The 25,739-nt window shown below is 42.5% G+C and overlaps 1 protein-coding gene across 1 annotated transcript in view; it reads right to left on the reverse strand.

Annotated features, from left to right (window-relative positions):
- The window catches only part of rab10 (RAB10, member RAS oncogene family), a 63,734-nt gene that overhangs the window by 8,669 nt on the left and 29,326 nt on the right, over window positions 1-25,739 (reverse strand). Inside the window, exon 3 of the mRNA XM_059981711.1 lies at window positions 7,371-7,509. Within this exon, the coding sequence (XP_059837694.1) occupies window positions 7,371-7,509 (139 nt within the window). The remainder of the gene's footprint in view (window positions 1-7,370; window positions 7,510-25,739) is intronic.

The following is a 25,739-nucleotide window of genomic DNA, read 5'->3' on the forward strand; positions in this document are numbered from 1 at the left end:
AAGATGGTCTCAAAGCTCTTTGCTTTTTTTTTTGGATTCCAGACCTCACCAATTCCCCTCTACCACCACTCTCCTCCGTCTAGTGCAGGGGTCGGCAACCCTTACCACTGAAAGAGCCATATGGACCAGCTTCCCACAGAAAAGAAAACATTGGGAGCCACAAAACCCGTTTGACACTTAAAATGAAATAACACTGCATACAACGTTTTTTTTTGCCTTTATGCTATGTATAAACAAACTATAATGTGTTGCATTTATGAAATCGATGAACTCCTGCAAAGCAAACGAAATTACATTTCTGCATGCAACAAAAACATTTTGAACTCCAAAAAAAAGACGTTGGGTTGAAGGTTACTACATCGTTAGTCTACCTGGGATCGAAAAATTAAAAGAAATCGCACACTGGCAGGTGTCAGGCATTGGCAGTGGTGACGTATATTAATAGCAATAAAAACACGTTGTAGCGGAGTGCTACATGCAGCATTAAAATAACAACATGGAGTGGTTAAAGTGCAGTCAAAGATAACTTTATTCGAACTACACAGCCTTGCTTTTAAGCCTCTCTTAACCTGCCCCCCGTGGGCGCGGATGCTCCAAAAGACACGTACTCACAAACCCCTGTAGGCTATCACCCTTAGCTGGAACGCTGGCAAATTGTGAGCCGGTTCGGATGTGCCAGGAAATGGGTCGCCACAACGTTTTATTTAGATTGTACAAGATCACCATAATCTTCAAATTTAGAATTACATTTCAAAAACTAACAAACTAACATAAAATACATTTTAATTAAATACTCATTTATTTTCCAAAGCCACAGGGAGCCGCAGCACAGAGTTGAAAGAGATTGCATGCAGCTCCGGAGCCGCGGGTTGCCGACCCCCGGTCTAGTGGAATTAGTTCTTACTCTCAATAATTTCTCCTTTGGCTCCTCTCACTTCCTCCAAACCAAGGGTGTAGCCATGGGCACCTGTATGGGTCCCAGTTTTGCCTGTCTTTTTTGTTGGCTTTGTAGAACAGTCCATGTTCCAAGTCTATACAGGTATCCATCCCCCTCTTTTCCTTCGCTACATCGAACACTGCATTGGCACTGCCTCCTGCACGCATGCTGAGCTCGTCGACTTCATTAACTTTGCCTCCAACTTTCACTCTGCCCTCAAATTTACCTGGTCCATTTCTGACACCTCCCCTTTCTTGATCTTTCTGTCTCCTTCTCTGGAGACGGCCTATCTACTGATATCTGCTATAAGCCTACAGACACTCAGCTACCTGGACTATTCCTCTTCCCACCCTGTCTCTTGCAAAAATGCCATCCCCTTCTCACAATTCCTCCGTCTCTGCAGCATCTGCTCTCAGGATGAGGCTTTTCATTCCAGGACAAAGGAGATGTCTTCCCTTTTTAAACAAAGGGGCTTCCCTTCATCCACCATCAACTCTGCTCTCAAACACATCTCTCCCATTTCCTGCACATCTACCCTCACCCCATCCACCCACCACCCCACTCGAGATAGGGTTCCCCTTGTCCTTACCTACCACCCATGAGCCTCCAGGTCCAACGTATAATTCTCCCTAACTTCCGCCACCTCCAACGGGATCCCACTACCAAGCACATTCCCCCCCCCTTCTGCTTTTCGCAGGGATCACTCCCTATGCAACATTGTCTACTCGCCCCCCCCCCCCCCCCAATCCCTTCCCACCGATCTCCCTCCTGGCACTTACCCTTGTAAACGGAACAAGTGCTGCACCTGCCCTTGCACTTCCTCCCTCACCACCATTCAGGGCCCAGACAGTCCTTCCAGGTGAGGCAACACTTCACCTGTGAGTTGGCTGGTGTGGTATACTGCATCCGGTGCTCCCGGTGTGGCCTTTTATATATTGGTGAGACCCGACACAGACTGGGAGACCGTTTCACTGAACACCTGCACTCAGTCCGCCAGAAAAAGCAGAATCTCCCAGTGGACGCACATTTTAATTCCATGTCCCATTCTGATATGTCTATCCATGGCCTCCTCTGCTGTCAAAATAAATCCAAACTCGGGTTGGAGACCGGCTGGGTAGCCTCTAACCTGATGGCATGAACATTGACTTCTCTAACTTCTGTTAATGCCCCTCCTCCCCTTCTTATCCCATCCCTGACATATTTAGTTGTTCTCCATCTCCCTCTGGTACTTCTCCCCCAACCCCTTTCTTTCTCCTAATGCCTCCCGTCCCATGATCCTTTCCTTTCTCCAGCTCTGTATCACTTTGGCCAATCACCTTTCCAGCTCTTAGCTTCAACCCACCCCCTCCAGTCTTCTCCTATCATTTCACATTACCCCTCCCCCCACTACTTTCAAATCTCTTACTATCTTTCCTTTCAGTTAGTCGAAGGGTCTTGGCCTGAAATGTTGACAGCGCTTCTCCCTATATAGATGCTGCCTGGCTAGCTGTGTTCCACAGGAAAAAAATTGTTTCCAACAAAAACATTTAATGAAACAAAAATATACAGCTTCAGATGAACCGAATCAAACACATGGTAAATGACTTATTGGAATAAACGTAGAATGTCACTGTCACTATAAAACTTCAGTAACTTGTCTTTGTTTCTTTAAGTCATATACAGTGGTAGTTCTGACACCATTCTTCAGTAAGACACCGCACAAACACACCACAATCAAGCTTCTGCAATAACTCCACTTTGTTATTGATAGATGCTTCCTTCTCTTTTTCCTCAATGTTACCCATAGAGATGTTAGCAGCTCTTATTGACATTTTCACAGTGAAATTAAACAAAATCAACAGTGAACACAATATCAGTGAACAGCAAATGCACGTGTAACTAGTACAAGGGCTGAGCCACAACTGATGTCCAGCGGCCTCTGCTAGTGCCGCCATGTCACACCTGAGTGACGTCAGCTGTTGGAAAAAAAAACTTCAGTTTTCAGAGCTTTTTGGATTTCAGAATTTCAGATAAGGGATTGTGGACTTACAGTGTAGCCCTAAGTGGAAGATCAAGAACTGAAATGCTGCACTATGTGCAAGTGATTCCGGCACACAAGACCTTCTACCAAGCACTCATGCAGTTTCACAGCTCTATCAGAAGGTTAAGTACATGTACTGTATTTCTCTTTTACCAAGCCAACATTTCCCCCAGTGACTCATAATCGGTTCTGATGAGGTGACTGCGCTGCTCATATCCTTCATCAGGTTTTACGAACAGCGTTCTGTACCTGACAGCATTCTTCCTATGTTTTCAAGATAGCCGCTTTTCCACATTGGATGCTTTTCTATAAACTATAAAAACCAGCGAGGGTCTACTTTAATTGCTGTAGCATACAGAGCATATCTGGATGCATCATAGCTTGGTATGGTAACTGTTCAACCCAAGACTTCAGGAAACTGAAGGGAAACATGGATACAATTCAGAAACTGCTCTCTCCTCTGGACTCCAGCTATACATCTCACTCTCAGTAAAGCAGAAAATATAATCAAAGAACATGCTTACCCTGGACATTGGTTCATGGACAGCTTCATTGCTGCTGTTTGATGACTACAGTACGAGAAGTTGGGCTTGCAGGAACACTAATCTGTTTACTGTTATTGTTTTCCTTTGCACTGCTCAATATACTGATGTGATCAAATGTTACAACAGGCAAAGAGGTTTTTCCTCTGTACCTCAGGATATGTGATAAACCAAATTAAATGGACTGGGGATAGCAAAAGTGAGTATTTAGGTAATTATTGGGCTAGAAGAGGGTAGTTAAAATATTATTTTAAAAAATAAGGGTTCATTATTAGTAACACGTAATATTAAATGACTTGGACAGCCAGAAACTTTTATTTTAAGCCCATTTTGCATCAATTTTGCCATACCCACAAGATTCCACAGATTATCAATTCTGATAGGCCAATTGCTCTATACCAGATGGTAAGCTTTAAAGTATTATAACTTAACAGATGGCAAGCTTTAAAATATGTTCCCACTCCAAATACAATTTGCCTTTAAATCCTTGCCAACCCTTCATTATCATTTAATTCTTAAGACTATTTTGACTCCATCACCTATCAGATGTCTAACTGACTTTCAATTGCCAAGTCTATTGTTCATCTTTTCAACAAAGTATAATGTAACCCAATTACCTGGTTCTCTGGCACTAATCCTGAATCTATTATGCAAACTCCCCACAAGCATCAACAACTTTATTGACGTAATTCAGTTCCCTCTGTGCCATTACCCCCCTCAAACAAGCTCTATTTGGAAGTCTAACAATAACCTTTCATGTTAAATCCCTCATTTTGGCAAATTTTTTTCAAAACCTGGCCAGAGTTGATCTTTTCATATGGCACTAGATACCAACTGCAAATCACTGCCTAGCATTATCACTATGTACAAACTCACCTGGGAATTACTAAAGATTACAGACTTGAATTACATGCGACAATCTTCAGAGTCACCATATTCATGATATTGAAGCATTCATTTTCTGATCTCACTTTATCACCTTGCCTGAGATTTTGCTGCCAAGGGCATAGGTGAAGAAATGTTTATCTGGCATTCAGTCCAATATTTTGCAGCACATAGGTTCATTTAGGTTATCATCCAACAGCTTTGAACTTGATAAAATGGCTTTGATCTTTAGGTCACTTCCTGATCGGATAGTAAGCTCATCAATAATTAGTTGATGGAACACTTGACTGGTCACCCCCTTCCCTCCTGGCTGTATCTAAAGTTCATCATGTCATGACACAAAATTTCAGGCTGATGCATTAAGTAGCCAGCTTGTATGTTAGATCCCAGTGCAATTATAGTGTCAACAACTCCAAAAACATTGAAATTCTCCTTCATAATAAAGGTGGGGGGGGGGGGTGGAATTGACATGGTAAAGCTTTAATCATGATAGTCTTTGAAACCAATCTTGTAATACTGATGCAAAACTTTCATTGGCTAATGAAAAACCATCAGGAAACGTTTAAGGTACTAAAACGGATAGTGTACACTTTAATGTTTGCTTTCTAAGTTGTTCATAATTAAACACTCCCCAATGGAGTCACAAATATAGTTTGTGTACTTTAACCTAACTGCCATGAATTTGGTATGATTTTGAACTAGTATTAAGCATCTTAAATTGAATTTTTACTCAGTTCATGTCATAAATTTAATTTTACAACAAAATTTGTTTGTGTAATATGCACTATATTCTACCTAATATTAAAGTTGAACAATTAGAAGTACAAAGAAATTTTAAATACACCCAGTGTCATTAATACAGCTTTTACATTGAGCTGAAAACTATCTTTTTAAATTCAATATAATTCCTGTGACAACTCAGATCAAGTCAAGTCAATCTCATTATTTTGCATTAGTTGCCATTACAGATACGGAACATTGAGACCAAGATTGAAATTTCATCTGCATTAACATTTTCCAGTAGCATCCACCTTCATTGCAATAAAACTCCACAAGGACACTTTTTAAAAAACATTACTGAAGTAGGAGAAGCAAGAAGTAAATTAACAATTCAGACCCTTTTAAAGATCAGTGGTCAACCAGAAATCGATCACAATTGACTTCCAGTTGCTGTTATGGAATGTGCAATTCAATTTTGTCCTTGCACCCTATTTAATGGTTTTTCCTTGCATTTGACAGATTTTCATGACTAAATTGACAAGTTATACCATTTTTTAAAAAAATATTTTAATTCTAGCTTTCCAGTTAACATTTTGTAGTGTTCCTAAATGTACATTGATTAAAATATATTTATATTTAAATTGTACCTAAATAATTGGAGTTCACTCCTGATTTACCTCAATCTCCTGCATCTGCCTTCTCAACAGCAGCAAAAAACAAAATAGAAATCTTGAGTCATCTTCTGGCCTGTTCTATGCTGCTTAGCTATCATCTGCTAACCAGAAATGGTGGGGCAACAGGAAAACCTCAATTTTGAATTTGAATAATATTGCAATTGAATAATGTAACTGTATTATATACAGTGTATCTAGTGACATTAACATTGAGATTGTTCTATTGTAATGGCTCATTCTAATAAAATTATGTCATGCATTATGGCACAGAAGTGCCTTTATCTGTTCTGTAGCATGAATAGTACAAAGCAGATAAAATACATTACTGTAGAAGATATAAATTGAGGTAAATCTTCAGAAGTTTGAGCATGGTGAATTTAACAGAAGATCTGCCAAACTTGCAATAATTGATTTAAATTAATTTTCATATACATTGAAGTTTGAAACACATTCTGACTTTAAACATAATTGATTAGTCATTGTAAAAAGTGCTATCATAAAAATTTTAAATAATTTTCTGTAAATTTGACTTTGAAACTTCACTTTGTATTTATATTTGGGAAGATTTTTAGCAAAAGCACCCAATTGGGGATCTCTACAGTAGATAAGGGGTAGCATGGCAGCAGAGCAGTTGGCACATGCTATTACACTACCAGCAAACCGGGTTCAATTATGCTGATGTACGTTCTCCACTTGACTGCATGGGTTTCCTCTTGGTACTCATTTCCTCCCACATTACAATATACAGGTTGGTAGGTTAATTGATCATGAGTTAATTGGGCAGCACAAGCTCCTTCAGCTGGAAGGGCCTGTTACCATGACCTGCCCCTCTTAAATAAAAATAAATAATTTAGCCTGCAAAGTTGCCAGAGTTTTCCAAATGCACATATTTGGACTAAGTATCAGCTGAAATTTCATTCCTTCCAATGATTCAGCTGTCCTTAAAGGATGCCAAGAATGCAAAATGAATAATGAGCATGTTAACAAACTCAATGCTCTTATCCTGTTACAAACTCCAGTATGACGATTTACATGCCTACCTTACCATGCAAAATTAACTTTGTTCAATATGAATAGTTTACATAGTCTTTAGAAACAAATACCAAAGCCACATTATCAAAAATAACTTCTGTGCATTAGCACCAACCTTAAAATGCAACTGTTCGGCACCAGACTGCCTCACCATTTGCAGCCCAAAACAAAGTCTACAGGCAATACAGATAGAGATCGGAGTAAGCCAGACAACCCCTTGAGCTCATGGCAGGCTTGATAAGAACATAAGTGCTGGAGTAGGCCACCTGGCCCATCGAGCCTGCTCTGCCATTCAGTATGATCATGGCTGATCTGGCCATGGACTCATCTCCATCACCCTCAATATCCCTACTATGCAAAAAAAAAGGATCTTTGCCTCAGCTCCGTTTTCTGGCCTGTTTTCCCATAATCCACAACTACTTTAGATATAATAAATTTGTTAATCAAAGGCTTAAAATTATTTAATGATTCAGCCTCAGTTTCCCCAGAAGTTATGAACTTCAGCTTAGATCAACAAGTACAGAATTGTTTCAATAATCAATTTCTAACTCTTTTCTTACCTCATCTATGTTCCTCAGCCATTTACTGATGTTTTCAAAGCTTTTTGCATTTGTAATGTCATAGACTAGCATGATTCCCATTGCTCCCCGGTAGTAGGAAGTGGTAATGGTGTGAAATCGCTCTTGACCTGCTGTGTCCCTTCAAAACAAAACGCAAAAATAGAATAAGATTGAACTTTTGATGAAACATCACATTTCAGTCAATATAATCAGACCTTGGTTTTCAAAAAAATTAAAACATCAATGCAGTAGGATTTAAGCTTTAATTACAATTTGGACACAAATTCATACAATTATAATAGCACTAAATCAGACCATCTGACTCAAGCCTAAAGCATTTGAGTTGAGCAACCATAGTCCCAGTTCCTTGTTTTTATGAAAAGACGATCAAATGATTAAACACAGAAACACAGAAAACCCACAGCACAAAATACAGGTCCTTTGGCCCACAAAGCTGTGCCGAACGTGTCCTTATCTGAGAAATTACCCAGGGTTACCCAGAGCCCTCTATTTTTTAGCATTCCAGCCGAGGATTCTCTTAAAAAGACCCTATCGTATCTGTCTCCACCACTGTCACCAGCAACCCATTCCACGTACTCACCACTCTCTGCGTTAAAAAACGATATCTCCTCTGTAACTACTTCCAAGCACCTTAAAACTGTGCCCTTTCATGCTAGCCATTTTAGCCCTGGGAAAAATATACTGTAATGTGAAATTCGACACCTGTAAGGTGATGGATGACATGACCATCGATTTCTCCAATTTGGAGTAATCTGCCCCCATTCACTCAATTCTCCATTCTGTGTACCCCCCCAACTCTTCTCCTTACTTGCCCATCACTTCTTGCTGGTGCCCTCCTCCTTCCATTTCGACCATGGTCCACTCATCAGATTCCTTCTCCAGTCCTTTACCTTATCCACATTTCACTTTTCAGTTAAGAAGGCACTACCGAACATATGCGACAGCTTTCTGATAAATGAACTCTTCTTGGGCTTCCAGCTGGGTACAGGTATCGATTTTAACCACTTCGATGGCAAATTCTGCTGTCATCATCAGGGATGATGCTTGATCATGTCAAGTGCAGTTGTATATATAGCCCCATCATCCGTCCCTCCAGATTGGTTGGTCCTCAGCCAATCCGATTTCCACTATCCCACCCTGTTTACAATCAAATTCCAGTTCTTACTTAGAAGCAAGATCTTCGCCTTTGTTGGAATTATTTTCCTCTAATGTTGAAGCTTCCTTCACTAGGCGGTCCCAAAAGCCATTGGTGCAAAACATGGGATTGACTACGACAGCATAAATCCGGGGCGAGAGCCAATTTCGCCCACTCTCTGCAGTGGTCACTTTTCTATGGCGGAGGCCATGAAGACTGCCCGGGCTGTTGTACTTGGTGCCCGTTAATGTGATGAACTGGTGAGACTTTGGGCTTCCTCTGAGATTTGGGATTGTTGTTCGCTTCAATTAATTGTTAGCTTGATTTGTGTTTATTTTTTTCTTTCTCGTCTACGAAGGGTTGGTCTTGTTTTGGTCTTTAATTGGGTTCTTTTGGTTTGCTTTGTGGCTACCTGGGAGCAAACAAATCTCAAGCTTGCATAATTTATACATTGTTTGATAATAAAATGTACTTTGAGCTTCAAGCTTGTCCGTCTCCCATTCTCCCCCCCCCACCTTTCCAGTCCTGATGAAAGGTCTCAGCCAGAAACATCAGCTGTTTATTTCCATGGATGCTGCCTGACCAGCTGGAGTTCCTCCATTTTTCGTGTTACAAAATAATAAAATCACCTTCAGTCAGGATCTTGATGTCTCGTATATCTATCCTCTTCATTCCTATGTGAAACCAAATACCTGGACCACACAAATAACAAGTTCAAAATAACTTGCTCTTTTTGAATTCTATGCTTCGATTTACAAATCACAGAAAACAATTAAACAAAAACTCTTGTGCCACCATAGTGAGGAACTTATGCATGTTTCCTGGCAAAATTCTATGCAACAAAGAGCAAATAAATATCAGAAAGTAATGCAAATAGATTTTGCGCTGTTTGTCAAAAGACTACATCTACTAACATTTGCCACAAAACAAAAACAATACATTGCAAATGCTGGCATTTGTCCTGTGTTAGGAAAATGCAATCCGCAAAATAAAAGGCAACTGGAATTGTGAAAACAACCCACACACAAAATTCTGGTGGAACACAGCAGGCCAGGCAGCATCTATAAGGAGGAGCACTGTCAACGTTTCGGGCCGAGACCCTTCGTCAGGACTAACTGAAAGGAGAGATACTAAGAGATTTGGAAGTAGTGCGGGGAGGGGGAAATGTGAAATGATAGGAGTAGACTGGAGGGGGTGGGATGAAGCTAAGAGCCGGAAAGGTGATTGGCTAAAGTGATACCGAGCTGGAAAAGGGAAAGGATCATGGGACAAGAGGCCTCTGGAGAAAGAAAGGGGGAGGGGAGCACCAGAGGGAGATGGAGAACAGGCAGAGTGATGGGCAGAGAGAGAGAGAGAGAAAAAACAAACAACTAAATGTCAGGGATGGGGTAAGAAGGGGAGGAGGGGCATTAACGCAAGTTAGAGAAGTCAATGGGCATGAACAGCCACACATTTTAGTTCCACGTCCCATTCCCATTCTGATATGCCTATCCATGGCCTCCTCTACTGTCAAGATGAAGCCACACTCAGGTTGGAGGAACAACACCTTATATACCGGCTGGGTAGCCTCCAACCTGATGGCATGAACATTGACTTCTCTAACTTCTGTTAATGCCCCTCCTCCCCTTCTTACCCCATCCCTGACATATTTAGTTGTTTGCCTGTTCTCCATCTCCCTCTGGTGCTTCCCCCCCACCCCCTTTCTTTCTCCTGAGACCTCCCGCCCCATGATCCTTTCCCTTCTCCAGCTCTGTATCACTTTCGCCAATCACCTTTCCAGGTCTTAGCTTCATCCCACCCCCTCCGGTCTTCTATCATTTTGCATTTCCCCCTCCCCCCACTACTTTCAAATCTTTTACTATCCTTCCTTTCAGTTAGCCCTGAGGAAGGGTCTCGGCCCGAAACGTTGACAGTGCTTCTCCTTAAAGATGCTGCCTGGCCTGCTGTGTTCCACCAGCATTTTGTGTGTGTTGTTTGAATTTCCAGCATCTGCAGATTTCCTCGTGTTTGTAATTGTGAAAAATTTGATAAACTGAAATAAATTATCAATGTATGATGCTGGCTAAGGCAATGAGAAGGAGAAAGAGCTTTCAGGTTTCCTAGAAATTACAGTATGATCTTACTTTTCATTAACTACATTTATTAGCATGTACTGTTTGGCCTCGGACAACTAAATTTTGACCATATCGAATCTGTGCTCAGGTTGTATATTGTTTTAAGAAAACCTGTAACTCCACACTGTCAAACAAAACTTTGGATTCCTCTCCCTAATTATTAATCAGAATCAGCTTTATCACCACCAGCATATGTCACAAATTAGTCTTTTTGCAGCAGCAGTACATTACAATGCATAGTAATAACTATAAATTATAAGCATATACAAGACTAAATTAATTACTAAGTGCAAAAAGAGAGGAGAGAATAAATACTGAGGACATGTTCATTAGTTCGCTGTCCGTTCAGGAATCTGATGGCGGAGGGGAAGAAGCTACTCCTGGAACAGTGTCTTAGGGCTCCTTGATGGTAGCAATGAGAGGATAGCTTGCCCAAGCTGATGGGGTCCTTAATGATGGATGCTGGCATTTTGAGGCACCTTTTATAGGTATCTGGGATGCTAGTGCCTGTGATGTAGCTGATTGAGTTTACACTTTTCTGCAGCATTTTCTAACCCCGTGCAGTGGCCCCTCCATACCAGTGATACAACCAGTTGTACTGCCGAAAGAATTCTATCTCGAGAAATTAACGAGTGTCCCTGATGACTTAACAATTCTCCTCAATCTCCTGTTGTGCCTTTTTTGTAATTTCATCAATACGTCAGGCCCAGAACAGGTCTTCAGATGTTCCACCCAGCAACTTGAAACTGCTCACCCTTTCCACTTGATGAGGACTGGTGTTATTTCCTCAATTTTCCCTTCTTGAAGTTCATAATCAATTCCTTGGTATTAATGATGTTGAGTGCAAGGCTGTCGTTATGACACCACTCAACCAGTTGATCTATATAAACCTGTATGCCTCCTCGTCACCATCTGAAATTCTGCCAACAGTTGTGCAATCAACAAATCTATTGTTGGCATTTGATCTCTGCCTAGCCAGAGATGTGGGTATAGAGACAGAAGAGCAGTGATTACTATGCAGTGTTACTAATTAAGCTATTAGAAACACTAGATTTGGAAAAGTAATTTCTTGAACATAGGAATCCATACATTTGCCAAACTGCAAATTTTAAGTCATTTGCATGGGAAATCAGTTTCAATTTGAACATATTGGCAAGTAAATTGCTTAAGTACACAAAATTAAGTACACATTTACACACTGATACACAAAGTATGGATAGCCATGATTATGCAAATGAGAAACAGTATTCACATTAGTTCCATTGAAATACAGCAACAACGCAGTATTGTGTCCTTTCAATTGAAAAATCTGAAGAAATTACCACCTTTCTGGTTGAGCACATTCTGGCTTAGTCTGTTGAGGGCCAAACCAAAATCTGATTTGCAGCAGTTGGTTAGCACTTTTGACAGATGAGTTACTATTTTATGTACCGGATTACAGTGGATATTTATCCCAGATGAAGTTGTTCAGACTCCTCATCTGTGTTACAACAATCAAGCTAGGGACAGAGAAATGATTAGAAACACCAACATCTTTCCTAATCAAGACATACAAAAAAAACTGGATGAACTCAGCAGCATCCGTTGAAAGAAGCAGTTAACGTTTCGGGTCAAGACCCTTCGTCAGGACTAAAGGAGGGAGTAGGGGCCCTATAAAGAAGGTGGGGGGAGGGTGGAAAACCAGAGGAAAGATCAAGGGGTGGGGAGGGGATAGGCAGGAAAGGTGAAGAAGGAATCTAAGGGGAAAGCACTATGGGTAGAAGAAGGCAGAGTCATGAGACGTGATAGGCAGCTGGAAGAGGAGATAGAGTGAAGGTAGGATGGTGGAAGGGAGAGGGAGGGAATTACCGGAAGTTGGAGAATTCAATGTTCATACCAAGGGGCTGGAGACTACCCAGATGGTATACGAGATGTTGTTCCTCCAACCGAAGTTTGGCCTCATCATGGCAGTAGAGGAGGCCATGTATGGACATATCTGAATGGGAATGTGAAGGAGAGTTGAAGTGAGTGGCAACCGGGAGATCCTGTCTGTTGTGGCGGACAGAGCATAGGAGCTTGACGAAGCGTTCCCCCAATCTGCATTAGGTCTCGCCGATGTAGAGGCCACACCGGATGCAATAGATTACCCCAACAGACTCACAAGTGAAGTGTTGCCTCACCTGGAAGGACTATTTGGGGCCCTGAGTGGTGGTAAGAGAGGAGGTATAGGGACAGGTGTAGCACTTGTGCTGACAGGGATAAGTACCAGGTGGGAGATCTGTGGGGAAGGATGCGTGGACCAGGCAGTCACAGAGGGAACGATCCCTGTGAAAAGCAGAGAGGGGTAGAGAGGGAAAGATGTCCTTCGTGATGGGGTCCTGTTGAAGGTGGCAGAAGTTGGGAGGATAAAATGCTGGATTCGGAGGCTGGTGGGGTGATAGGTGAGGACAAGGGGGACAAGGTCCCTGTTGAGGTGATTGGAGGATGGGGTGAGGGCTGAAGTGCGGGAAATGGAGGAGATGCTGCTGAGGGCATCATTGATAATGGCAGAAGGGAAACCACGATTCTTAAAGAGGACATTTGGGATGTCCTGGAATGGAAAGCCTCATCCTTGGAGCAGATGCGGCTGAGATGGAGGAACTGGGAATAGGGAATAGAATTTTTGCATTTAGCAGGGTGGGAAGAGGTATAATCAAGGTAGTTGTGGGAATCAGTGGGTTTATAGAAGATGTCAGTGGACAGTCTGTCTCCAGAGACGGAGACTGAGAGATCGAGAAAGGGGAGAGAAGTGTCCAAAATGGACCAAGTAAATTTGAGGGCTGGGTGAAAGTTAGAGGCAAAGTCAATGAAATTGACGAACCCAGCATGGGTGCAGGAAGCAGCACCAATGCAGTTATCAATGTAGTGAAGGAAAAGTTGGGGAGCAGTACCAATATAGATTTGGAGCACAGACTGTTCCACATAACCTTCAAAGAGGCAGGCACAGCTAGGGCCCATGCGAGTGCCCATAGCTACACCCTTGGTCTGGAGAAAGTGGGAAGAACCGAAAGAGAAGTTATTAAGTGTGAGTACCAGTTCCACCAACCTGAGGAGTGTGGTGATGTTGGGGAACTGGTGAAGTCTATTTTCCACTAAGTAGCAAAGGGCTTTGAGGTATTCTAGATGGGGAATTGAAGTGTATAAGGATTGGACATCCATTGTGAAAATGAAGCGGTCGGGACCGGGGAACTGGAAGTTATTGAAGAGGTGGAGGGTGGAGGTATCCCAGATGTAGGTACGGAGGGACTGAACTGTGGGTGACAAAATGGAGTTGAGGTAGGCATATGCAAGTTCGGTGGGACAGGAGCAGGCCGAAACTATAGGCCTACCAGGACAGTCAGGTTTATGGATCTTGGGGAGGAGGTAAAAGCGAGCAGTGCGGGGTGTGGGAATTATGAGTTTTTTGGTTGAGGATGGAAGGTCTCTGGAGTTGATAAGGGCAGTGATGGTACGGGAGACAATGGTTTGATGTTTTTTGGTTGGGTCCTGTTCCAGGGGTAAGTAAGAGGAGGTGTCAGAGAGCTGCCATTTGGCCTCACTGAGGTAGAGGTCCGTCCGCCAGACCACTACGGCACCACCTTTGTCTGCGGGTTTGATGGTGAGGTTAGGATTAGTGTGGAGAGAGAAAATATTCCTAAAACTGGTTTAAGATGGCACAAATAAAGATATGCTCCTGCTTACTGGTAAATCACAAGGCAAGAGAATAGACTGAAAAGACTACTTTATAACATCTTTAATGAAGGAAATTGTGGTGAACTATTGCTGCAGACAGTGAAGAGGCAGGCAGAGGAGAAGCAGATCTAGAGGACAAATCGCACTGGGACATTGCTAGAGGCAGTGTTCAGGCCGCCGGATTCACAAATGGAGTTGGTGATAAAGCTGCTGGAGATGGAGTGAGTATTTTGGAGAGGAGTCAATGCAGAAGAGTTTTGAAGTCCATCCACCTCACCTGGGTGCAAGGTTGGATCACTCCAAGTGCTGAGCCAACTTAGCGAGAATTGAGGGTTGGGCTGATTTTGGTCACTCTCCTGCAAATGTTTATTCCTTTCCCTGCTGTAGGAAGGCTGTGAACTGATCTGGCTGCAGTGCTTTTCTGCCCCGTTAGTGTGATGAACTGGGGACCAAGGCTTGGGCCTACTCCGGCTGCTCTAGGAGCAGATCTGGGTGGAACTCAGTCTGGTTCAGAATGCTGTGGACTTGCTTCTACTGTTTGCACTATGTGTCCCCCCCACCTCCCACCCCTGCACAGTTGTTTGTGTTTTTTTTAAAAAAACTATTAATTGAGTTTTGAGTTTCTTGCTTTGCAACTGTAAGGAGACAAATTTCAAGGTATATAATTTATACATTCTTTGGTAATAAATGCACTTTGAGCTTTTGAAATACCATATTGAACTGTCTGGGTGTTAAGCAAAGACTGCACTGTTCCCCCTCTACCACTCCACCCCCCAGAGTTATGTTTGTCACTGAAGTTTAAAGCTGAGGGCATGGTCACCTATCATCAGCAAGCATATCAAGGAAAATCTGGTAACATGTCAGAATCACTCTCAAATCATACTCAAACTAAATCTTTAAAATTTTCTCTCTGCACACACCCTGACACAGAAGCATGGATCCAATTATACTTATAACATGTTGTCACTATGATCTCGTATCCATACCAACTCCAACTCTTCCCTTGTGTCAGACTGAGATTCTGCTTCTGGAATGCTCTGACATCATTTGGCAAGTAAGAATTGAAGTGCCTCTGATAAGGTTTAAAAACAAATACTTTCGTCAAAGTACAACTAAAATATCTCAGGTGTTTATAAATGTTAACTTTTCTTTTCCTGCATAATCTTTAGTTTAGGAATTAAATAAGGGGATTCTGATCCTCCTCCAATCTAGCTGGCATAGAGCTAATGACTAATGCCTTGACTGGGTGCCACAGAACCTTGCAGTCTGCAACCACTAAACTCCAGCAATACCTTTCAGTTGTAATTGGCTTCATTCAGCTCAGTTATTTCTATTAGTCAAATGACCGAGAAACAAAATTTTCCTCAAGAATGTGCTTTCACTTGTCGGGGAAAAAAACTTCAACTTCCCAGAAAGAATTATAATGTTCATATCCTTCAAGTCCTTACACCCAGTTACAATGTCTTGACATATGAACAACTACAGCCATGGTACAAGAGAGGAACAACTAGAACAAATCGGCAAACCTCATCTGAAACAAGGTCAACATGATCCAATTTTGGTGAGGTGCAGTGACATATACGGTAACCTCTGCTGCAACAACCCAACACTAACCTCAGGAGTTCTCATGTGGAACTTGCACCTTCCTCCACTAATTCTGATTTTCCTCTAAATGTTGTATTTTCCTTTACCATCACAAACTTGGTCAAGAGAGAAGGCTGGTGACAATCAGTGCCTTGGCAATATCTAATGATTTTTTAACCAGCAAACTTCAATGAATTCTCAGTCTTAAGCAGTGATAGCACACACTAAGACAAGAAATTACATTGTCTAAGTTCAATATGAAAGCGTATTCAAGACAATTATGAAACTGTACATTTCAGATACGTCCTGGTTAATTTGATTTTCAGTCAAACCACTAAAAGGAATCACGTGCAGTGAATACTCACTTTAACACTTCTCATGGAGGCCAAAGCTATGGAAGTTTCACCAAGTTTTGTTTCAAGACTTCCTTACTGTTCCCTTTGTCACATTGGAGTGAATATTAAGAATGTTGCCACAGTTACAACCTTTCTTGATACCACTTTATTATCCCACCTGTATTTTTGCCCATCACTTTTTGTACCTTCATTGATTTTAAGACCATAAGACAGAGGAGCAAATTTAGGTCATTTGGCCCAATAGCTTTGCTCTACCATTTGATTATGGCTGATTTATTATCCCTCTCAACCCCATTCTCCTGCCTTTTCTCTATAGCTTTTGACATCCGTATTAATCAAGAACCTACAAACTACAGCTTTAAATATGCCCAAAGACTTAATCTCCACAGCCATCTATGGCAATGAGTTCCATATATGAAAATTCTTCTTCTGCTCTACAAGGACACCCTTCTATTCTAAGGCTTTCCTCTGGTCCAAGGCTCCACAATTGGAAACATCCTCTCCATGTCTCCAAGGCCTTTCAATATCCTGAGTGTTACAATGAAACCCCCATCCTCTCATTTTCTACACTCCACAAGTATAGCCCCAGATCCATCAAATGCTCCTCATACTTCAACTTTTTCATTCTCAAACTTCCCCTGGACCCTCTCCAATGCCAGCACATCCCATCTTTAAGGGGCCGAAAACTGCTCACAGAACTCCAAAGATGGTTTGAACAATCTTATAAGGCCTCAGCATACATCCTCCCTTTGATGTTCTGCAGACTCACTGCTTTCACAACACTATCTGCCACGAACTAACTTTGTATCATCTGTAAACTTGGCCATAAATCCATCAATTCTGTCACCCAGGCTATTAACATATAATGTGTAGAGTCATAGATCTAACACCAACCGCTGCATTATGCTACTAGTTGCTGGCAGCCAACCAGAAAAGGCCCTCGCTCTTGGCCTCCTGCCAGTCAGTCAACTTTCTGTCTGTGTTAGTATTATTCGCCTATCATGGGCTCCTTCCTTGTTAAGCAGCCTCATGTGTGGCGCTACGTCAAAGGCCTTCTGAAAACCCAAGTAAACATCCACTGACACTCTTCGGTCTATCCTGCCTGTTACTTCCTCTGGTCATGCCCAGAGTACAGGCTTCGGACAGTAGATGGGTGACCACCAGGAGAGGTGAGAGGAGAAAGAAGCCAATGCAGGGCTCCCCCATGACCATTCCACTCGCAAAACAGAATACCTCTTTGGATACTGCTGAGGGAAAGGGGGAGGGGAATGACCCATCAGATCACAGCAGCAGCCAGGCTGGGTGGCACTATGGGTTGACAGTTTCGGGTCCAGTCAGATAGAGTGATAGTTATATGGGACTCTCCAGAGTTTTGGTGGGGGGGGGGGGGGTGTGGAATGAAAACAAAGGAAATTCTATGACTGCTAAAGAGACACCAGGATGGTAGAATGCCTCCTGGCTGCTATGGTCCATGATATAATGGAGCAGCTGCAGATATTCTCGGGGGGGGGGGGGGGGGGGGGAAGAAAATCAACCAGAGGTTCGCCGTGGTGCATGACAGGCAAAAAAAGTAGTGGTTCAGGCGTCATGGCACCACTGACAGAGGCAGAAAAGTGGAAGTCCTATCAGTGAGTATATAGTTAGGACAGAAGTCGAAGAAAGGGACGTCCAAGGCTGTAATCTCCAGATTACTCACTGTGCCACAGGCTAGTGCAGGTAGCAATGGAATGGTAGAATAGTTCAATGAGTGGCTGTGGAGATGATGCAGAAAATAGGGTTTCATGTTCCTGGACCATTGTGATAATGTACATAAAAGGGTTAACATGGTCATTTAAACAATAGCAGCCTATTTTTCCTCTAAGAAACTGCTGATGATCAACAGATGTGCTAAGCCAGTGGCCCCCAACCACCGGGCCGCGGACCGGTACTGGGTCACAAAGCATGTGCTACCGGGCCGCAAGGAAGCGATATGATTTGTCAATGTAAAACAAGCTGCTCCTTTCCTCATTCCGTCACACCTGCTGTTGAAATGGAATGCATGCAAAGTCATTATCCACGTGAGGTCATCAGTCACCGAAACACAGTCGTGCCAGGGATCACTGGATGGCCTCGGGTAACCGGCCGCCTCCAGCAAGAACTGTCATTGCTACTGGCCTGGAGCGCGGACAGATGGGCACCACCTCTAAACCTGTTTAGCACACTGAATATCTGCGGGGAACCCGGTGCTAAAATATTCACAGATGACTTAATTTAGGCTCAGGGTTTTATAAGTAGCTGAGCAGCTACCTCACTGCCATCTACTGAAAGTCATTCCTCAAGCTGAACTTTTGTTGGGTGATAGGTTCTACCTACCAATAAGAGGGGTGTCCTGTCGCACTCCTTGTTCAGTCAGTCACTGTCTCTGGACTGCGACCACCACGACCCCAGTATGGGGACATCCGGTCCTTACCTTGTCCTCTCACTGGTGTATTGCAATAATTTTATATGTTCACACAAGGAAAATATGCGCTGTGCGTTTAATATCCAAACGTTGCTTAAAATATTATGATGCTATTGACTTAAGTGAGTTATAATTAACTTATGATTTTCATGTGAGGAAAATATGCACTGTGTGTTTAATATTAAGTTTGTTAGATAAACCCTTTTAGACATGAAATTGAGTGTATAAGGCATTAATAAGTGATATAGCTGACTTATCACCTATATTCCGGTCGATATTAACCACCCCCCCCTCCCCCCTCCACCGGTCGGCAAGAATATTGTCAATATTAAACCAGTCCACGGTGCAAAAAAGGTTGCTGACCCCTGTGCTAAGCCATGCTGAGCCACATGTCTTCTTGGAGTTAGACCGTGTTTCAAGGTCCCTGTCTCTTTGTACAGTCATGCACATAGATAAGACCACTCCAACCTGTTCTGTGTGTGAGCCATTACACCTATTCTGTAATTTGTCTATATGTACTGTCATGCACATAGATAAGTCTGGCTCCAGCCTGTCTTGTGTGAGGGGGTAACTGAATGATGATAACTTATGTAAGAGGAACTGCCAGTTAGTTGGTGGACCGAGTGGGAATAGTCACAGACTATTCTTGTTTGAGCTACTGACTGATGTGCCCCGGAGGCTTTGAATAAAGAGTTTTACCTATACAATCAGAGTAACTTCATCCTGATTCAACTTTCACAATTGGAACCTTCTCTGGGGAAAGGGTGAGCTGTACAAAAGGGACAGATTGCACGTGAACTGGAGGGGGAACTAATATCCTGGCCACTAGGTTTGCTGATGTTCCTTAGGTTGAGTTTAAACTAGTTTTGCAAAGGGCTGGGAGCTGGAGCCCCAGGTCAGGAAGGAAAAGATCAGACCAGAAGGTGGTTGCAAGGGAGAGTATTGAAAGGCAAAGTTGAAGTAACAGATATGATGGATTGGATAGTATGAAGTGTATATATTTCAAAGCTAGGAGTATTATGGGCAAGAGAGATGAACTTGGGAGCATGGATCCGTACATGGAACTACAATGTTGCAGACATGACTGAAACTTGGTTGAGGGGGGAAAGAATGGGTGATAAATATACCAGGTCTTTGAAGTTTTAGAAAAAAAAAGAGGTGGTGGTAAAAGAAGGGGCAGAGTTGCACTACTAATCATGGACAAAGTCACAGCTGCACCCAGAGGAAACATAATGTAGGGGTCAGACACAATTTGGGTGGAACTCAGGAACAGGAAGGGTTCAATCAACTGATGGAATTATACTGCAGACTCTCTAATAGTCACCAAGACACTGAGCAACAGACATGTAATGTGATTAAGGAAATTTTGAAAATAGGGGCATTTGTTGTCATGGGGCTGAACTTAAGTGGCTTTAGGATAACTCCTTAAATCAATATGTGGATGATCCAATGAGAGAACCAGCTGGACAGGACCTGGTGTTGGGTAATGAGCTTGGCAAAGTGACTAACCTTCAGTTAGGGAACTGTGACCATAAGTTCTGAACCTACAGGACAGCTACAAGGATAGGTGTGGTTCTTGAGGTTTTAAACTGTGGCAAGGCAAATTACAAGGGCATTAACCAGTAAGAAGCATTAATTGGGAACACCTTTTCTATGTAAAGTCCACATCAGACATGCAGAGGGTGTTTAAAGGTCAACTGCACAAAGTACAGGAAAGGTATGTTTCTGTTGAGGACAGAGATGGAAAAATAACAGACGAATTTAATAATTAAGGATGAATTTAGTCAACAAGGAAAAAGATGTAAAGCTTTGGAAGTTAGGATCAAATGAAGCACCAAGTATAGAGAAGCCAGAAAAGAATGAAAGAAGTGAATTAGGAAAGCCCAGAGGGGACATGAAATGTTCGACAAGTAGGATCAAGGCAAATCCCAAGGCAATCTACGCATATATCAACAGCAAGAAACTAACTAGGGAGGGGGGACCACTCAAGGATAAGGGGGGGGGGGGGGGGAGGGGGAGAACATATGCTTGGATGCAGAGAATGTGAGTAAGGTATTTAGTGTGCACTTTGCTTCAGTATTTACCAAGGGAAAGGACATAGAAGACCAAGAGATCAGTGCTGAGTATTTAAGTAACGTTTGGGCATTCAGAGGTCAAGAGGAAGTGGTGGGCCTCCTAAGATCATAAGACACAAGAGCAGAACTAGGCCATCTGGCCCATCGAGTCTGCTCCGCCATTCATTCATGGCTGATCCTTTTCTTTAAATTTCCTCAACTGCAGTTCCCAGCCTTCTCCCCATAACCTTTGATGCCATGTCCAATCAAGAACCTATCAATCTCTGCCTTGAATGCACTCAATGACCTGGCCTCCACAGCTGCACTTGCAACAAATACCACAAGTTCACCACCCTCTGGCTAAAGAAATTTCTCCGCATCTGTTTTGAAAGGGCGTCCCTCTATCCTGAGGCTGACCCTTCTTGTCCGAGACTCTCCACCAAAGGAAACATCCTTTCCACATCTACTCTGTCTAGGCCTTACAACGTTCCAAACGTTTCAATGAGATCCCCCCTCTCATCCCTATCAATTTCAGCAAGTACAGAGCCAACCATTCTTCGTATGATAACCCTTTCATTCCTGGAATCATCCTTGTGAACCTTCTCTGGATCCCCCTCCAATGCCAGCACATCTTTTCTAAAATGAGGAGTCCAAAACTGTTCACAACACTCAAGGTGAGGCCTCACCAGGGCCTTATAAAGCCTCAGCATCACATCCTTGCTCTTGCATTCTAGACCTCTTGAAATGAAAGCTAACATGGTATTTGCCTTCCTCACCACTAGCTCAACCTTCAAGTTAACTTTCAGAGTGTCCTGCACAAGGACTCCCAAGACCCTCTGCATCTCAGATTCCTGGATTTTCTCCTTGTTTAGAAAATAGTCTGCACATTTATTTCTACTACCAAAGTGCATGACCATGCAATTTCCAACATTGTATATCATTTGCCACTTTCTTGCCCAGGTCTCCTAATATCCAAGTCCTTTTGCATTCTATCTGTTTTCTCAACACTACTTGCTCCAACACCAACCCCTGAGGAAAACCACTAGTCTCTGGCAGCAAACCAGAAAAAGAACCTTTTATTCCCACTCACTGCTTCCTACCAATCAGCCAATGCTCTGACGATGTTAGTAACTTTCCTGTAATAACATGGACTCTTACCTTGTTGTCAGCTGCCTCAGGTGAGGCACCTTGTCAAAGGCCGTCTGCAAGAACAAATATACAACATTCACTGCATCCCCTTTATCTATCCTATTTGTAAACACCTCAAAGAATTCCAACAGACTCATCAGGCAGGATTTTCCCTGAAGGAAATCATGCTGTTTGTACCATCTTGTACTGTGTCACCAAGTACTCCATCTCCTCATCTTTAACAACTGACTAACATCTTCCCAACTACTGAGGTCTGGCTAACTGGTCCATAATTTCCATTCTGCTGCCTTCCTCCTTTCTTAAAGATTGGAGTGACATTTATAATTTTCCAGTCCTTTGGCACTATGCCAGAGTCCAATGATTTTTGATTTCATTTCTAATGCCACCAACGCTACCTCTTTCAGAACACTAGGTGCAGTTCCTCTGGTCTTGGTGACTTATGTACTTTCAGGTCTTTTAGCTTTTTGAGCACCTTCTCTCTTGTAATAGTATCTGCACCCACTTTTCTTTTACACACTACAACATCAGGCATACTGATAGTGTCTTCCACAGTGAAGATGGATGCAAAATACTCATTCAGTTCATCAGCCATCTCCTTGTCCTCTGTTAATATTTCTCCAGCCTCATTTTCTAGCAGTCCTATATCCACTCTCATTTCTCTTAAAATAGTTGAAAAACTTTCACTGTCCACTTTGATATTATTTGCTAGCTTGCTTTCATTTTTCATCTTTTCCCTTCTAATGATTTTTTTTTAGTTCTCTGTAGGTTTTTAAATACTTCCAATCCTATCTTGCCACTAATTTTTGCTTTGTTGTATGCCCTTTCTTTGCTTTTACAACAGCTTTGACTTCCTTGTCAGCCACAGTTTGTACTATTTTACCATTTGATCATTTCTTCATTTTTGGAGTACATCTATCTTGCATCTTCTTGTTTTCCCCAGAAACACACACCATTGCTGCTCTGCTGACATCCCTGCTAGCAGCTCCTTCCAATTTACTTTGGCCAACCTCTCTCTTACTCCACTGAAATACTGCTATATCAGACTTTACTTTCTCCCTGTCAGATTTCAAGTTGAACACAATCATATTGTGATCACTGGTTCCTAAAGGTTCTTTTACCTTAGGCTTCCTAATCTCTTCCAGTTCATCACATAACACCCAATCCAGTATAGCTGATCCCCTAGAAGGCTCAACGACAACCTGTTCTAAAAAGCTATCTCTTAGGCGCTGAGGTGGGCAAGTCCTCAGAGACTGACAGGATTTACCCCATGTTTTTGAAGGATGTAAAAGACTAGATTGCTTAGTATCTTTGTGACCTCTCAAGCCACAGGCAAGTTCCGAGAGGACTGACGAGTGGCTAATGTTGTACTTGCTTAAAAAAAAGGAACAAGGGAAAATCCAGGGATCTATAGGCTGGGGAGTCTCATGATAGTTGTCATCTGTAGGGAAATTGCTGGAGAAAATTCTGAGGGATAGGATATATGAGCATTTGGAAACTCAGCGCCTTATTAGGGAGAACCACATGCATGGCATGTTGTGCCTCACCAACTTGATTTGAAATTTTTGACAAGGTGAATAGGAATACTGATGAGGTTGGGGAGTGGACAATCTACATGCATTAAATTTCCTCATGGGATCAAAGTGCATGGGTTCTGCAGCAAACTGGCATGTTACAGAAGACAGAGGGTAATGGCTGAAGGAACTTATTCTAGCTGGAGGTCTGTATTCAGTAGAGTTCTGCAGGGATGTATGCTGGGACCTCAGCTTTTAGTGATGTATATAAATGTCCTGTGTGAAAAAGTAAATGAGTAGATGGGTGGGTTAGTAAATTTGTGGATAATACCAAGATTGATAGAGATGTGGATAGCACAGAAAATCAGCAAAGAATATAGCTGAGAAATGGCACATGAAGTTTAACCCAGATAAATGTGAGGTGTTGCACCTCGTTAGGGCAAATGCAAGGAGACAATACACTGTTAAGGGCAGATCCTATAGTGTTCCTGAGCAGAGAGATATTGGGATCCAAGTTCATAGCTCCTTGAAAGCAGCTGCACAGGTTGATAAGGTGATGAAGGTGGCTTATGGAATACTTGCTTTTTACTAGTTGAGGCACTGAATTCAAAAGTTGAAGTTTATGTTAAAAGTTTATAAAACTCTGGTTATAACGTATTGAGTGCTCCGTACAGTTCTGGTTGCCCCACTATAGGAAGGATGTTGAAGCTTTGGAAAGGGTGCAGAAGAGGTTCACCAGGATGCTGCACAGTTTAAAGGGCATGTGCTATCATGAGATGCTGGATAAACTTGGGTTGTTTTCTCTGGAGCACTGGAGGCCAGGGGGAGATGTAATTGAGGTTTACAAGCTTATGAGACACAGAGTGGACAGAAAGGATCTGTTTCCCACTGTTGAAATGTCTAATACCAAAGGGCATGCATTGAAGATGAGAGGGGATAGATTCAAGAGGGATGTGAGGGGCAGGTTTTTTTTTAAACTCACGAGTTGTGGATGCTGGAAATGCACTGCCTGATATGGTGGTAGAGACAAATACATTAGAGGCTTTTAAGAGACGTCTGGATAGGCACATAGGTGTAAAGAAGATGTAGGGATATGGACATGGTGTAGGTAGGAGTGGTTAGTGCTCAGGTGTTTTCGATTTGCTTTTTAGCTGGTTTGTGACAACACTGAGCTGTTCCTGAGCTGTACTATTCTGTTCTGAAGAATCCCAACAGATGTTTTTGTCCGGTAAAACCATCTGCCTTTTTCCCCCCTCCCCAATTATCCCAAAAACTCAGTCTTAATAATGGTCTCTAACATCTTGCGAACCACTGAAGTCAGGCCAATTGGCCTATAATTTCCTGTCACTCCTTCCCCCAAAGAGTGGAGAGATATTGTGATTTTCCGGTCCTGTGCAACCATTCTGGAATTTGGATCACTACTAACACCTCCACAATAGCCTCAACTATCAAGTCAAAAAAAAACTGCTGGTTCCTCATTTGTTATAATTTCTATCTCTCCCAATGGATCAACATCTGTTTCTACTAATTTCAATACTTGTTAAAGCGCTGAAAAACTGCATTTGTCTTTTATTCCCGAATTACTCAAGTTTCCAAAACTTCCCAATGCTTAAGCCTACTAATTTACAGCTTGAATCTTCTCAATTCCTATTTTGCTGCACTGCACAATGGCCTTCCTTAATATTTTATCGTTTCTTTATTTGAACACTCATTCAAATACTACAGTGTTACCTAAAGCCCAAGCCATTTCTAAGAACACTCATTCTGGCATGACTGCAATGAAGCCCATCCCAGCATAGCAACTTTTTGAAGAGATGCCAGAAAATCCATTCCACTCCCCCCCCCCCCCCCACCCATACAATGCATTCAACCTGTTTGAAGCTCTGCCAAGTTAAGTGCAACTTAATCAACAAACTAGGTGATTACCACCTTTGTACATAGCACCAGATGGCCATGTCACCTACACTGATGGCTCTCTACAAGGACTGGTCAACTCCTTCACACCCTTGCCCACTGGGTTTCCTTCAACCACCCTAGAGGCCACACCAGCAACTATGAAAACTATCTAACCTGAAATTTTATTCATGCTGGGCTCCAACACAGTTTACTGTTCAAGTTTAAAGAACATGGAACAGAACACTGCTGCACAATACCAGCCCTTCAGCCCAGAATGTTAGGACAACCTTTTAACCCATTTCAAGCTCAAGCTAATGCTTCCCTCCCACACACTCCATTTTGCCATCATCTGTGTGCCTATCCAAGAGACTCTTAAATGTCCCTAATGTTTCTGCTTCTACCACCACACCTGGTAGTAT

Source organism: Hypanus sabinus, chromosome 10 (assembly GCF_030144855.1).
Source record: "Hypanus sabinus isolate sHypSab1 chromosome 10, sHypSab1.hap1, whole genome shotgun sequence".
In the NCBI taxonomy this organism is placed as follows: Eukaryota; Metazoa; Chordata; class Chondrichthyes; order Myliobatiformes; family Dasyatidae; genus Hypanus; species Hypanus sabinus.